Source organism: Octopus bimaculoides, chromosome 9 (genome assembly GCF_001194135.2).
Source record: "Octopus bimaculoides isolate UCB-OBI-ISO-001 chromosome 9, ASM119413v2, whole genome shotgun sequence".
Classification (NCBI taxonomy): domain Eukaryota; kingdom Metazoa; phylum Mollusca; class Cephalopoda; order Octopoda; family Octopodidae; genus Octopus; species Octopus bimaculoides.
Window position 1 is genome coordinate 58,333,370 of NC_068989.1, and position 13,839 is coordinate 58,347,208.

At 36.5% G+C, this 13,839-nt stretch overlaps 1 protein-coding gene across 1 annotated transcript in view; it reads left to right on the forward strand.

Moving 5' to 3' along the window:
• LOC106871049 (UPF0193 protein EVG1 homolog) overlaps positions 1–13,600 on the forward strand; it is a 15,285-nt gene extending 1,685 nt beyond the window's left edge. Inside the window, exons 2-7 of the mRNA XM_014917315.2 lie at positions 1,693–1,755; positions 7,090–7,189; positions 8,848–8,921; positions 10,066–10,206; positions 12,073–12,173; positions 13,361–13,600. Coding sequence (XP_014772801.1) covers positions 1,693–1,755; positions 7,090–7,189; positions 8,848–8,921; positions 10,066–10,206; positions 12,073–12,173; positions 13,361–13,495 — 614 coding nt within the window. The 3' untranslated portion in view covers positions 13,496–13,600. The remainder of the gene's footprint in view (positions 1–1,692; positions 1,756–7,089; positions 7,190–8,847; positions 8,922–10,065; positions 10,207–12,072; positions 12,174–13,360) is intronic.
• Positions 13,601–13,839: the final 239 nt, after the last annotated feature.

The following is a 13,839-nucleotide window of genomic DNA, read 5'->3' on the forward strand; positions in this document are numbered from 1 at the left end:
TAGCTGAAGGTAGACTCCAGAGAAGCATTAGAAAAACACTATCACTTGACCTTATTAGGGGCTGTGGTTGGTCGATTTGCATTCTGGCGGGAACGGTACGAGGCAGTTGCCGCTTCAAATAATAGTCAGTCAGGTGATGACAGGGAATGAGTTGCTTTCTACTACGCTCGCGTTTGTTAATATTTATAGTAGTGAGAGAAAGTGGTGTTTGTATATAATGGTGATAGAGGTTAGTTTCACTACATATATCTATATATATATATAGATAGATATATATATATATAGAGAGAGAGAGAGAGAGAGAGAGACATACATGCATACATAATCGCAGGTGAGGGTGTGGTAAAAAGTTTGCTTCCCAACTACCTGGTCGCACCCTAGGCAAGTGCCTTTTAATATAGTCCCTGGCCAACCAAAGCTTTGGAAAGAAGCTTGTCATAATATATATACATGGACGTACAAAAGGTGCAGTGGAATAGTAGGAAGGTTAACAGAGAAGGTAGGTTGTATGTGGATGATGTTCAGAAGCCACAAAGACTACAGACACCAGAAACTGATTTCCTCAAATATCCCGGAAGCTCTCTAAAAGTTGTAGATAATTTCTGCTAGCTGGGTGACCCAGTTAGCAGTGGAAGAGGATGTATCAAAAGTGTAATTGCTAGAATAAGAATAAAATGCTGAGAGTTCAGAGAGCTTTTACCTCTGTTGGCAGCCAGAAGTCTCTCTCTCTCCAAGAGAAGAGAACATTGTATGATGCATGTGTACAAACTGTGATGATGCATGGTAGTGAAATGCGGGCCTGAATGTGGAGAACATGTGAAGGCTGGAGTGGAACAAAGTTGGTATGCTCTGCTAGATGTGCGACAAAGCATTGGTATATTGAGAAAGAAGTTGAGCATATGAGGAATTAGATGCAATGTGCAAAAGAGGAAACTGCTCTGGTTTGGCCATGTGATGTGGATGGATGAAGACAGTTACATAAAGAAGTGATGGTCACTTAAAATGGATCAAACTTGTGAAAGAGGGAGACCCAGGAAACATGGAATGAAGCACTGAAGGCCAATCTCAAAATGCTGATCCTCACAAAGATGACAAAGGACCGAGGTATCCGGCACCTTGCTGTACTCAAGAAGACCTGCTCACCACATCAGAATTGATATCCTAGAACCATGTTGGTAATGCACGTCCCTTCTCACCCCACCCACACTTTATCCCCCGCCTACACTTCATCCCCTACTCACATTTCATTCCCCTTACACCCATCACTTTCTCTATCCCCTGAGAGCAGAATAAGCACATGCTACACCCACCTGGCTATCTTAGTTACCTTTACTCTCCTCCAGTTACCTTTCTTCCCTTGCCTACTGTCTCCACCAATCACTTCCTCTCTACACCTTCTTTCCCCTCCCTGTACTGCTCTTCATTGCTTACCTGCTATCACCCTCAATGCCCTCATGTATCTACTACAACCCCTGCCCCAAAGCCTCTCCTATATTTCTCTCCATCATTTGCTACAATCACCTTCTCCTGCCCACTCACCCAGCCCAACTCTCTATATCACCACACCTATTCTCACCACTGGGGTTGATATGATTGACTATCCCCCTCCCCAAAAATTTCAGGCCTTGTGCCTATAGTAGAAAGGATTATTATTATTATTATTATTTTTATTTTTATTATTATAACTTCCAGAAATGATGCAGGAATCGAAATTGACAAACTTTCAGAAAAAACACTTAGAAGAAACTGTTCAAAGTGAGTAAAGTATTTCATATATGTGTGAGTGTGTCCATATATGTATTTATAAGTACCAATGTAAATTGGTGTCTCAATTTACATTTGTTTACATCAAATGGTAATGTGCCCATTCGATAAATAGAAATAAATAAAACAAATACCAAGTTGGAGTATGGTCAATATGACCAGATAAAATCCTTGAAGGAGTGTCCCAGGAAGGCCATTATCCAATAACTAAAAACCAATAAACAAATGAAAGAATATATTATTTGTCATTGTAAAATATTAAGGCCTCTGTCTGAAAGTGAAAAATGCCTTCATGCATCATTCAGACCTCAACCTATCCCACCTCTCAAACTGATCCTCCTGGTTACTTGCTAAAAAGAAACCCCACTAACTTTTTCTCTACTTCTCAATAATGATGGTTCTGTTTGCAATACTGCCTTCCCCCTCGGAGAAAGTTTCCACCTTTGCTACACACTTTTCAGCCAATTCCACATGACATGCCATTGGTAAATCTTTTTCAAAATCTAGTCCCTTCTACCCCCCAGTTCTGTCATCTGGCACACACACACACACGTACATACCAAATGTGAAAATATCTCTGAGCACTTTAAACCAAATAAGCACCAACCTTAACAATGTCCCTTCCATTGCTCTCAAACATTGCACCTCGAGATTACTCCTATATTCACCAAACTCTTTAATCTCTCCTTTGCTACAGGAATACCAACTGATCTTTGGGATCATGCTACAGTGTGTCCTTTTCATAAGAAAGACACTCCCTAACCTTTCCAGCTATTGTCCCTTTGTACTGAATTCCAATATTCTCTGCTATTCTGCTGATATAACACATTCACTGTCCTATTACTGTATGACAATGTGGTAAGTTGGCAGAATTGTTAGCACGCCAGGTAAATGCTTAGTGGCATTTTGTCTGTCTTTACCTTCTGAGTTCAAATTCCGCTGAGGCCAGCTTTGCCTTTTTCCCCTTTGGGGTCAATAAAATAAGTACCAGTTGAACGCTGGAGGTCAATGTAATCAACTAGCCCCCTCCCCGAGACTGCTGGCCTTGTGACAAAATGTGAAACCAATATATGACATCGTGTAATGTTCTACTGATATTGTCAAAGATATTTTCTTTGGAACTCTACTGTGTTATTTCTGTTAACACTCAACATATTCTCTCTTATGGTCTCTTGATGTAACAAACCCACTGTTCTTATGCCACAAACTATTTTGTCTAGCATGCTACTACTGTCGGTTCATTGTTCAAATACACCTTTGTCAAATTCTCTACTGATATTGTCACACAGCATATTTTGTGATATTCTTCCAATATAGCTAATCCGCTGTTTTAATGCCAAAAAATAGTTGTCAGATGCTTTACTGATAATGGAAATTCCTTGTTCCAGTACCACAAACACTACTAATATTGATGATATGCTGTTCCAGTACAACAAGACACTTTCTCTGATGCAGTAATTATATTGCCAGCGTCCACCATTCTAATACAACAAGGTATTTTCCCTGACCAATTTTACCAGTTAACATTCAATTAACACAAGATATTTTTTTCTGACATCCTATTTTTTCTGCCAACCCACTGTTCCTACAGCATTAGGTACAATGTCCTAATACAGTTACTAATATTACTAGTTCAATGCCATAATTTGTTTGCTATTTTACTGATTATTGTCAATGTTTGTTCCATAACCTCAAGGCATTTTGTTTGATACCCTTTGAAATTTGCCAATTGACTGTTGCTATACCATCCAACATTTTGCCTGCTGTTGCACTGATAGTGCCTATAATAACATGAGATAATTAGTCTGAAGCTCAACCAATATTGCCTAACTATTTTGCTTATAAGATGAATTATATTAACATTCTCATAATACCATTTTATCAAGATAAATATTACCAATTCACTGTTGCAATACTGTAAGCCATTTTGTCTGATGTTCTAAGGATATTGGTAATTCCTTATTTCAATACCACAAGGAATTTTATGGATTACACTACTGTTTTTTAAGACCACAAGACTTTTTATCTAACTCTCTACTAATTTTATTAACCCATTGTTCCTAACACAGTATATTTGATCCAACACTTTGCCAATTTAACTCATGATTAATACCACAAACCATTTCCTCTGACACCCTACAGATATTGCCAATCCTCTCTTTTAATACTAAAAGATATTTTCTCTTAAGCTTTTCTAATATTGATTTCAATTTTTGGCACAAGGCCAGCAATTTCAGGGGAAGGGCTAAGTTAATTGCATCAGTCTCAGTGCTCAAATGGTACTTATTTTATTGACACTGAAAGGACAAAAGGCAAAGTTGGCCTCTGCAGAATTTGAACTTAGAACATAAAGACAGACGAAATGCTGCTAAGCATTTTGCTTGGCATGTTAACGTTTCTTATTTCTTTATTGCCCACAAGGGGCTAAACATAGAGGAGACAAACAAGGACGGACAAGGGGATTAAGTTGATTACATCGATCCTAGTGGGTAAATGGCACTTATTTCAGCGACTCTGAAAGGATGAAAGGCAAAGTCGACCTCAGCAGAATTTGAACTCAGAACATAGTGGCAGACGAAATACCGCTAAGCATTTCACCTGGTGTGCTAACGTTTCTGCCAGCTCGCTGCCTTATGCTTTTGTAATATTGATTTCAAATTTTTGGCACAATGCCAGCAATTTAGGGAGAATAGATAAGTCAGTTATATTTACCCCAGTGTTTAACTGATCCTTATTTTATCAACTCTGAAAGGATGAAAGGCAAAGTTGATCTTGATGGAATTAGAACTCAAAACATAAAAATGGATGAAATGCCACTAAGCGCCATGCCTGGTATGCTAACAATTCTGCCAGCCTGCCACCTTAAATAATTTTCTAATATTAGTTCACTGATTTAATGCCATAAAACATTTTTTCTGATGTTCTTGATATTGTCAATCCCTTGTCTCAACACCACCAGATATTTTGTCTGGTTTTATTTCGATGTTTCTGATCCTCTGTTGTAATGCCATAATTTATTTTGTGTGATGCTCTACCATTACTGGAAATTCTGTATTCAGATACCAATGGGCATTTTGTCCCATATTCTGCTAATCCACTAATTCAAGACCTGGGTTTATTTGTGACTTTCTCCTAACAACTGGTGAAATATAAGATTCAAAAAGGCAATTAAAAATATCCAGAATTCAAACAATATAGGATTCTTTCAATATGATTGCCATGATGTCATCAGGATTGAATGTTTTGTCAGAATGACAGGGTGAATAGGGAGAAGATGAGTGTAAGATTAGGGATAGAATAGTGATAAGAGAGAGTCAAATAGTAGATAGAAGCTTAACAGGGATGTATTGGATATGTCAGCCTCCATCTCTACCAAGCATAAGAAGCACATGGTCATGAAGGTGCTTAGCAGACTGGATAGTGTATTGGTCTCTTGGTCGTGATTTCAATTCCCAAACTAAATGGCATGTTTTGCTTTTGAGCAAAGCACTTCAATTCACATTGTTTATTTTAGTTTACTCAGCTGAAAATGAATTCCAGCAATAGTAAGGAGGAGGTGTTAACCTTGTAACAGACTAATGTCTCATTCAGGAGGTAGCAGAGTATTGTATTCTTGGTTGCTTATACACCATGGAAACTGAGGCTTGTAGGCTTGTAACAGATCTAACATCTCAGATACCATGCTTGCATTGCTGTGTTGTTTTTCTCTGTCACTGTGTTACTAATCATTATGATCTTTAGCTATTCCCTTGTGAGGCTCAGCATCCTGAAGTCAGTCTTCATCACTTCATACTACTTCTTCCTCAGTTTCCCTTTTCCTCATATTCCACACACTTTAAACACCCTGCACTTCTTTATAAAGCTATCATCTTCCATTGTTTGCAAACGCTTTGTATTCAAGGCTGTGCTTCATGACCATGTAACATCACAGTTCATACGCAAGCATCATACAATCTTTCATTTTGAGAGAGAAAACTTTTTATTACCAGTAGCGGTAATAAAATCTTGAATTTTTTTCCAACTCATTCTTACTCTGGTTGCATGCTTTCAGAGCACCCTCCTGCTAATTAAATTACCTTGATAATAACACCTATAAACTACTTCTCTAGAACCATCTGGGTATTTAAGAGAATCTATTTTACATGTACTCTTAGTGTGCAATACACCTGTGTCTCTGCTGCATATGAAGTCTAACTTCTCTATTTGCCAGTCTATGCTTCCACTACACTCCTAGCATGTCCCTTGTTAACATCATATGGTGTTTCTACAAACTCTTTTCTGTTTATCTAGTACAGCCACATCTCTCTCCCTCTCTCTCTCACACACACACTTGCATTCACGTATGATTCCAAGGATCCATCCCTAGAGACACAGTTCCCAAGATATGCAGGAGACTCCACCATGTCCTTTGGACAATTATATTTGGTTCTATATGCATCTGTCCTTGACGAGGTGTAAACATCATCTTCTAGTTTATTGTTATTGTAAGTCCAAAAGCAGTGCAGGTATCAGGGATGAGATACATTATTTTCTGGATATCGTGTTCCAAGTGAGGCAAGACTTATAAAGGCCTTTGAGCTTTGAAATGATTCAGATTAAACAGTTTACCAGTTGTATGATAACAGACAAAAATGCTTAATGCACTGTCCTTAAGTGCATGATCAATTACCACTGCAAAGTATATAGAGAACAAAGTTGCGACAGGTATATTACTCTTGTTTAACACATTTTCCACTTGAATTAGTGCCAACAGATCACCATTCGAGTTGAAATTAGCATTCACACCAAAGTGTATTTGGATAAACAAATTGACAGACTTAGTTGGGTACCTGAACTTTACCAATATCTTTCACTGTGCATTTCTATTCACTATGTCAAAAGGAAAAATTGGTAATGTGTGGGTCTCTGTTCTATGCAATCCTTCTGCAACTGTCTGCACTAATGATCCTAAGTGTGTTGTCTCAACCAGATCTAATTCCACATTGAGACTCTGTAACAGTGATGGAGCATATGTATGTCTGCACTTGATGCAACAAAAGTCTGGTGAATATTGTACCAACAAGTAAGTAAATACCATAAAAGTTACCAAAGCTGGACTTGGCACCTTTTCGTTTGTTCAGTGACATCAGTCTTTTATCTCACCAACCTTGAGGAACTAATGAGTCATTTCATATAGTGACTATTAGTGTGGGCACAAGATCAGCCACTACATCACCCCCAAATACCATGCTTAATGTGTGTGTGTGTGTGTGTATGTGAGCATATGTATGTAGTAATATTGTTTAGGTTTTGCATCAATTTCTATAATTTCTTTGTACTTTTCAGATGGTGCCTGCTTACCAGTTACATGCTCTCCTTCTAGCAGTGAATCCAATCAGTGCAGGAGTAATTCACCACCAAAACTAAAATCTAGTTACAATTATACGTAAGAAATATGAAATTTGATTAACATTCGTTGTTGTTGTTTGTTACTTAGCCCAAGACCAACACTGATTGAGCAGTTCTCTGATCAAAGGCATTCCAACCATGACCACCCTTTCTTTAGGTACTATGTTGGGCTATAATTATCTAATGTGTCCTTTCCTTATTTAAGATGCTTGGGTGTGATTTGGAGAAGTCTTAGCTGCCATTTCTCATAGGTCGAGTGACTGTCAAGAGACTCATTTTCAGAATGGTCCCTTTGTAGAAACTGTAGAACACTTAATCAAATCACTGATGATAATGTCTAGATAGCTGTTGATAACTTTAATCTTATTCTTATTTACAAGTTTTTTTTAATATTTATGTGTGATAAGAAAATGCATTCCCTTAACATTTGGATACACCTAGCTTCACAGTTAAAATACATGAGTCAGATAGAAGACAGAGGGTTATAGAACCCCACAATAAGATGAAACCTGTGATGAGCATAGTACTAAATGCAGCTTTTGTATATAAGACTTTTTTTTACCTTGACAGGCTAAATGTGAGATGCCATATCAAGTTGACACGATGTAGCACACTACCAAATGTAGCGTGTAGATATAATGGTTGAAGGTTCTCACGTCAGAGTACCAGTAAACATCAAAGAATCAATACCAAGAAGGAAGAAATATTATTTACATACATTTATTCATTTTCCCAACAGGTAGTTAAAAAGACAGTAGTAATTGCAGTGACAGTGTAGAAAAGGTTGGCTCACTGGTTAGTAGTTGGTAGTGTGTAGAAGTTGTCTGTCAGTAGAGAGTGAAAGAGTAAAGAATGCACAGTGCTGACTAGAAAGGATAAAGGTGGTATCGTCTTTCTTGCAGCCAAAAGCTTCTGCTCGTACGTCAAGCTAAGGGTAAAGGGAAGTGTTGCTCTTGGTCATGGCTGATGCAGAAGTGCATGTTGCTCTTTGGTCTGCTGACACAAAAAAGAGGAAGAGATAGGAATCGTTCTGTGTCTTTGCTAGCTATTAATATTTACATATCAGTTACCAAGAATGTGTTTAATATGTAAATTGGTTTATCCAATAGTGTTATATCGCTAAACTTAGTGAGTATTTAAGCAGTGCATTTGTGGATAGCTGATGGGTTGGATGCAATGCTGATGAAAGAGCAATAACTCTTGAAATATGCATATACACCCATTACCTATTTTTTTCTATCTTTGATTGCATTGTTTACATAGATGTATTTGTATACAAAACATTGTAATCTCAAGTGCTGGCTCTGAATTCTATAGAAAAATCTGTAGAGATAAACTTAAAAATGAGAACATTGCACTGCTAACACAAAAGTAATGCACAATATTTAAAATCAATATTGACTTTAAGCCTTTAATATTCTTGGTAGTATATTGTGGTTGCAAAATGAAATACTGTGTCCTTACTAGCAGTTAATACAAGTTTATTGTTTCTAATAAACCAGCTAGATGTTCAAGAAAGTACAGAGTAAAAATCAAGTGGATTGGGCAAAGTAAATTGAGTTCTTTTTTTCATGTTTTTAATCCCAATGCACACACATACACACTCTCTTTTACTCTCTCTCTCTCTCACACACACACACACCATGTTAGTTTTTTTCTTTTCTTCCTCTTTTTCTACTAAATGCTGTTACACAGTGGGAAAAGAACTCGGCAAACAATGGAAGCCATGGGTGCTTACAAGATTGAGACATATCGACCAAAACCTGGAAGTGAGTTGACTGTCTTTTAATTATTGTTTTTGTTTAGTTTCAGCATATCTCTAATTAATAAGATCTTTAATTAAAGGTATTCAATCTATAAATAATATTCCACGTTTTACTCTGGCATATTGTACCTATGACTACATTATCTAAAGTGTCCTTCCTAGCTTAAGAGCAAAACCAAATATATGGCACCATAGTCATAACACCAACTTGAACATCTAACTTGTTGTCTTTTGAGGTCTCTGGGTAAAACTTAGTCAACTTGTACAAATACAAGGCAAAAACCAAACATGTAATAATAATAATAATAATTGGGGATGAATCGATTGCATCAACCCTAGTGTTCAACTGGCACTTATTTTATTGACCCTGAAAGAATGAAAGGCAAAGTCAACCTTGGTGGAATTTGAACTCAGAACGTAGAGACAGGTGAAATACTGCTAAGCATTTCGTCCAGTGTGCTAACAATTCTAACAGCTCGCCACCTTAGATAATAATAATAATAATAATAATAATAATAATAATGGTGGTGGCAGCGGCGGCATTTAAACTCAGAATGCAAAGATGGATGAAATGCTGCTAAGCATTTTGTCTGATGCAGCTAACAATTCTATCAGCTTGCTACCTTAATAATAATAATAATAATAATAATAATAATAATAATGATGCCAATACCATTTGACTGGCACCCATGCTGGTGGCACGTAAAAAGCACCATTCGAGCATGGCCGATGCCAGTGCCACCTGACAGGCTCCTGTGCTGGTGGCATGTAAAAAGCACCATTTGAGTGTGGCTGATGCCAGTGTTGCCTGACTGGATCCATGCTGGTTGCACATAAAAAGCACCCAGTACACTCTTGGAGTAGTTGGCATTAAGAAGGGCATCCAGCTGTAGAAACATTGCCAGATCAGATTTGAGCCTGGTGCAACTTCCTGGCTTGCCATTCTTATCAAACTCAAAGGGATGTAAAACAATCTTGACCTTAGCAGGTTTTGAATGCAAAATCTAAAAATCAGTAATTAAATACTGCACAATATTTTGTTTGATGCTCTAATGGTTCTCCTTATCTCATTAATAAATTGATATTGTTATTTCTATTGATAGATTACACTCATTAAAGTTATTGATTAATTATTATTTTCTTTGAAGAATTCTTCTCTGAAAAGGAAAAGGAAAAACTTGCAAATTTAATGACCTATGGCAAAGAGGAAAACATTCCACGTCCAAAGATCCTTTTGAGGAAACCAAAAATTGAAGAAGAATTTGAAGACGTTGACCGTTTTGACGAACGTAAGATTATAAACTTTTCTTGGAATGGATAGGCAAAAAAATCAAAAATAAATAAATCACCATAACTTTGTAAAATTACATGGAAAGGAGTCTGTGTTTCTAGGATTAGAATATTAAGTATGAAATGTTTATTCTAAACCATACAACAAGCATTTGTTCATAAATATAACACTGTGTCAGAAACGTTTTTTTTTTTTTGTCTTTAGTCAGCGTTATTTCCTATTTGCTTTTATCTAGAAATCAAAGGAAATCACTATTATTCCCTTCAAACTTTGCTTTTGTCACCTGGACATCAATGTTTTGAAACTGAACTATGTTCCATTATATTTCAGACAGATTCAGCACTGAGTTGCTGAAGCAGAAATATTATTATAGTAAATAAGGCAGTAAGCTGGCAGAATCGTTAGCACGCCAGGCGAAATGTTTAGCAGTATTTCGTCTGCTGTTACGTTCTGAGTTCAAATTCCGCCGAGGTCGACTTTACCTTTCATCCTTTCGGGGTCGATAAATTAAGTACCAGTTACGCACTGGGGTCGATGTAATTGACTTAATCCCTTTGTCTGTCTTTGTCCCCTCTATATTTAGCCCCTAGTGGGCAATAAGGAAATAAGAAATATTATAGTAAATATTCTGCTCAGTACCACAGATTTACTTCTCAGTTGTTTGACCTTAACCACTTGAGCATGTTCCTTAGTGGCTGACAGTACATGCATCTCTGATCATAGCCATGTGTTGAGAGGGGTTCTTTAGGGTTTGAATAAATGTAACAAAAGCAAAGTTTGAAGGAAATATTAGCCATTTTTCATGCTTTCTTGGGGTAAGCAAATAGGAGATAATAGTTGCTACCAAGGACAAAAATCGTGTTACACAATGTAATTTATTTCTAGTAAATATTAATATGGTATAATTATAATAATTATTGATGGCTATTCATTCTATAGGAAACATGACTTATTCCTCTTCACAATAAAATCTTTATAAGGAATAGTAAAATACATGAGGAGAGAAGAGTTTAAGGTTACTAATGAAGTCTATCACTACCCTGAGGACATACAACAAAACAACACCTATTGCCACCATCAGTTACGAACATCACTACATCATCAATAAAGAAACAAAGTCACCTCTGCCACTGCCTTCACCATCGCCACTACCACCACCCACCACCATCACTAATACCACTAGCATCACCACCACAACCATCATACCACCACCCATCATACCATTACTACCATGGGAAATATGCCTCATTCATGTTTTCCATGATATCACTCTAAAATATATTATTAGTGTTAATATATTGCAGTTTACATTTTTTAAAATTCATGTAACTTAAGTTTTCAATGTTTTTAATAGAACAAAGCACAATAAAAATGAAATTAAATCACTAGGGAGTCATTTTAACTAATTTTACAGCAGTTTCTCCTTTAAGGTTAAAAATAATAAGAATGTCTTAAGTAAATTTTCAAAGTTTGGTTCTGGTATCCAAAACTCGAAATCATTAATGTACTTCATAGAAATTGAAGTGTTTACTGCAATGAGATGTATATACTGAAGCGTTTACTGAATACATTTAATGAGGAATGAAGAAATATTAAAAAAATATACTTTTGATAATCAAGGTAGTGATAGTGATGGTAACATCACCACCGCCACCAGTAATAACACAACCACTCTAACAACAAACATCACTACCTCTTCATGGCTTCTACTCTCTCCCTCTCTTTCTTTTCTCATTTACCATCATCACCAACAGCACTACCATGACTACAAACACTCTCTTACTCCAAGTTACTTCCTATAGCATCACTGAAAGATACTCTGTTGATCTTAAACATTAAAATAGCTATTCTTTTTTTTTTACAGTACAAGAAGAAATTGAAGACAGAAGAAAATTCCTTGAGGAAATGAAAAATTTAGGGCAAGAGAAAAAATATCGAACAATCATAGAAACTGAAATATCACAGGTAATTATGTGGGAAATATCAACCACAGATAATAACATCAAAAATCCCTCCATCCATCTTCTCTGCCCTTTATTCCAGGGAGGGTCATGAGGGTAGAGTTCTCAAATATCTCCTCCATAGGTACTATCTGAAGCAACTGTCATTAGACTTTCCACCTGGATTCCCAAGAGTGACCAACTAAGACTGTAAATATTATCCAATCATCTCATTCTTGATCTATTCCTCAGACTCCTGCCAGTTGGCTCAGCTTGAGGAATTTGTCTTGCAATGCTTTCCTGTGACATTCTAATCACATGTCCATAGTACCAGGGCTGTGACCTCTCAATGCAGAGATGTGGCTTGACCAGGAGAGATTCCTTGATCTCCAAGCAATGCACCCTGTCAAGTAACATTATTCTAGAGACCATTCTGAGGAACCCCATCTCAGACACATGTATTCACAATCATACTTTTGCCGACATTACCCAACATACATGACCATAGGTGAGGTTAGACTGAAGGTAGAAAATTTGGCTCTTATACCGACCCCTCCATTTCTGTACTGGAGCTGGTGATTCACTGTGCCAGCACCTACAATTCTACAATCCAATTCAGAAATATCACAGGTAATTCATCATCATCACCATTTAATGTCCGCTTTCCATGCTGGCATGGGGTAGACAGTTTGACTGGAACTGGTAAGCCAGAGAACTGCACCAAGCTTCAGTCTGATTTGGCATGGTTTCTTTGGCTGGATGCCCTTCCTAACACTAACCATTCTAATTATGTGAGATATATCACAGGTACAATGTCAGAAATACCACAGGTAATTATTATATCACAAGTGATTATAAATCCATTACATATTTCTTTGAAACTGATCTTTTCTTGCCCAAAATTCTGTAAGCATTGTTTGACAGTTCCTTTTCTGGAAATCAGTGATTCTAAAATGTTTGTGAAGTATATTCTTGTCCCTCTTTTCTAGATGCATATATTTTTATAAACACAAACATATACAAATACATACAAGCATATAACTATACATACAGACACATCCATACATACAAACATGCAAGCACACACACATATCCACATGTGGCTTCTGTTTTAATAATCCTGATTTTCTGTTTCAATAAATCTGATCTTTTTTTCAGTAATCCTGAATTTCTCTTTTAATATTTCTGTCTTTGGGTTCAATATATTTGCAGAAAGTTCGAGAAATGGAAATCATTGATAAAGAGCGAACATCTGAACTCCAAAAGATGAGAAGTGAACAATCAAATCAGGAACAACAGAATAATTCCCCTAAACCATGCTCACCTGACAAAGAAAATTTTGCATAAAGTAAGAGTTAACATTTCTGGAGACTGAATACATTGAAATATATTATAAATAATTCTACAAAAACAATGAGAAAATAAACAGCAAAAATAAATAAATGAACAAAATATTCTCTTTGCCTTTCATTATAAAATAACAGATATTCATGAAAAAATATTTCACAAAATCTACTTTAATCATTTGCAAAAAACTAAGCCATAACCATTTTTATTAAATACAAAAATAAGTTGTTTCTTAAAGTTCCGTAAAATACTTAAAAATTACGATAGCACTGACATGAAAAAAATATACTGTGAAGGAAACTGAGTGGCCATTGTTGGTGAGTATTACTAATTAGTTGAATTAC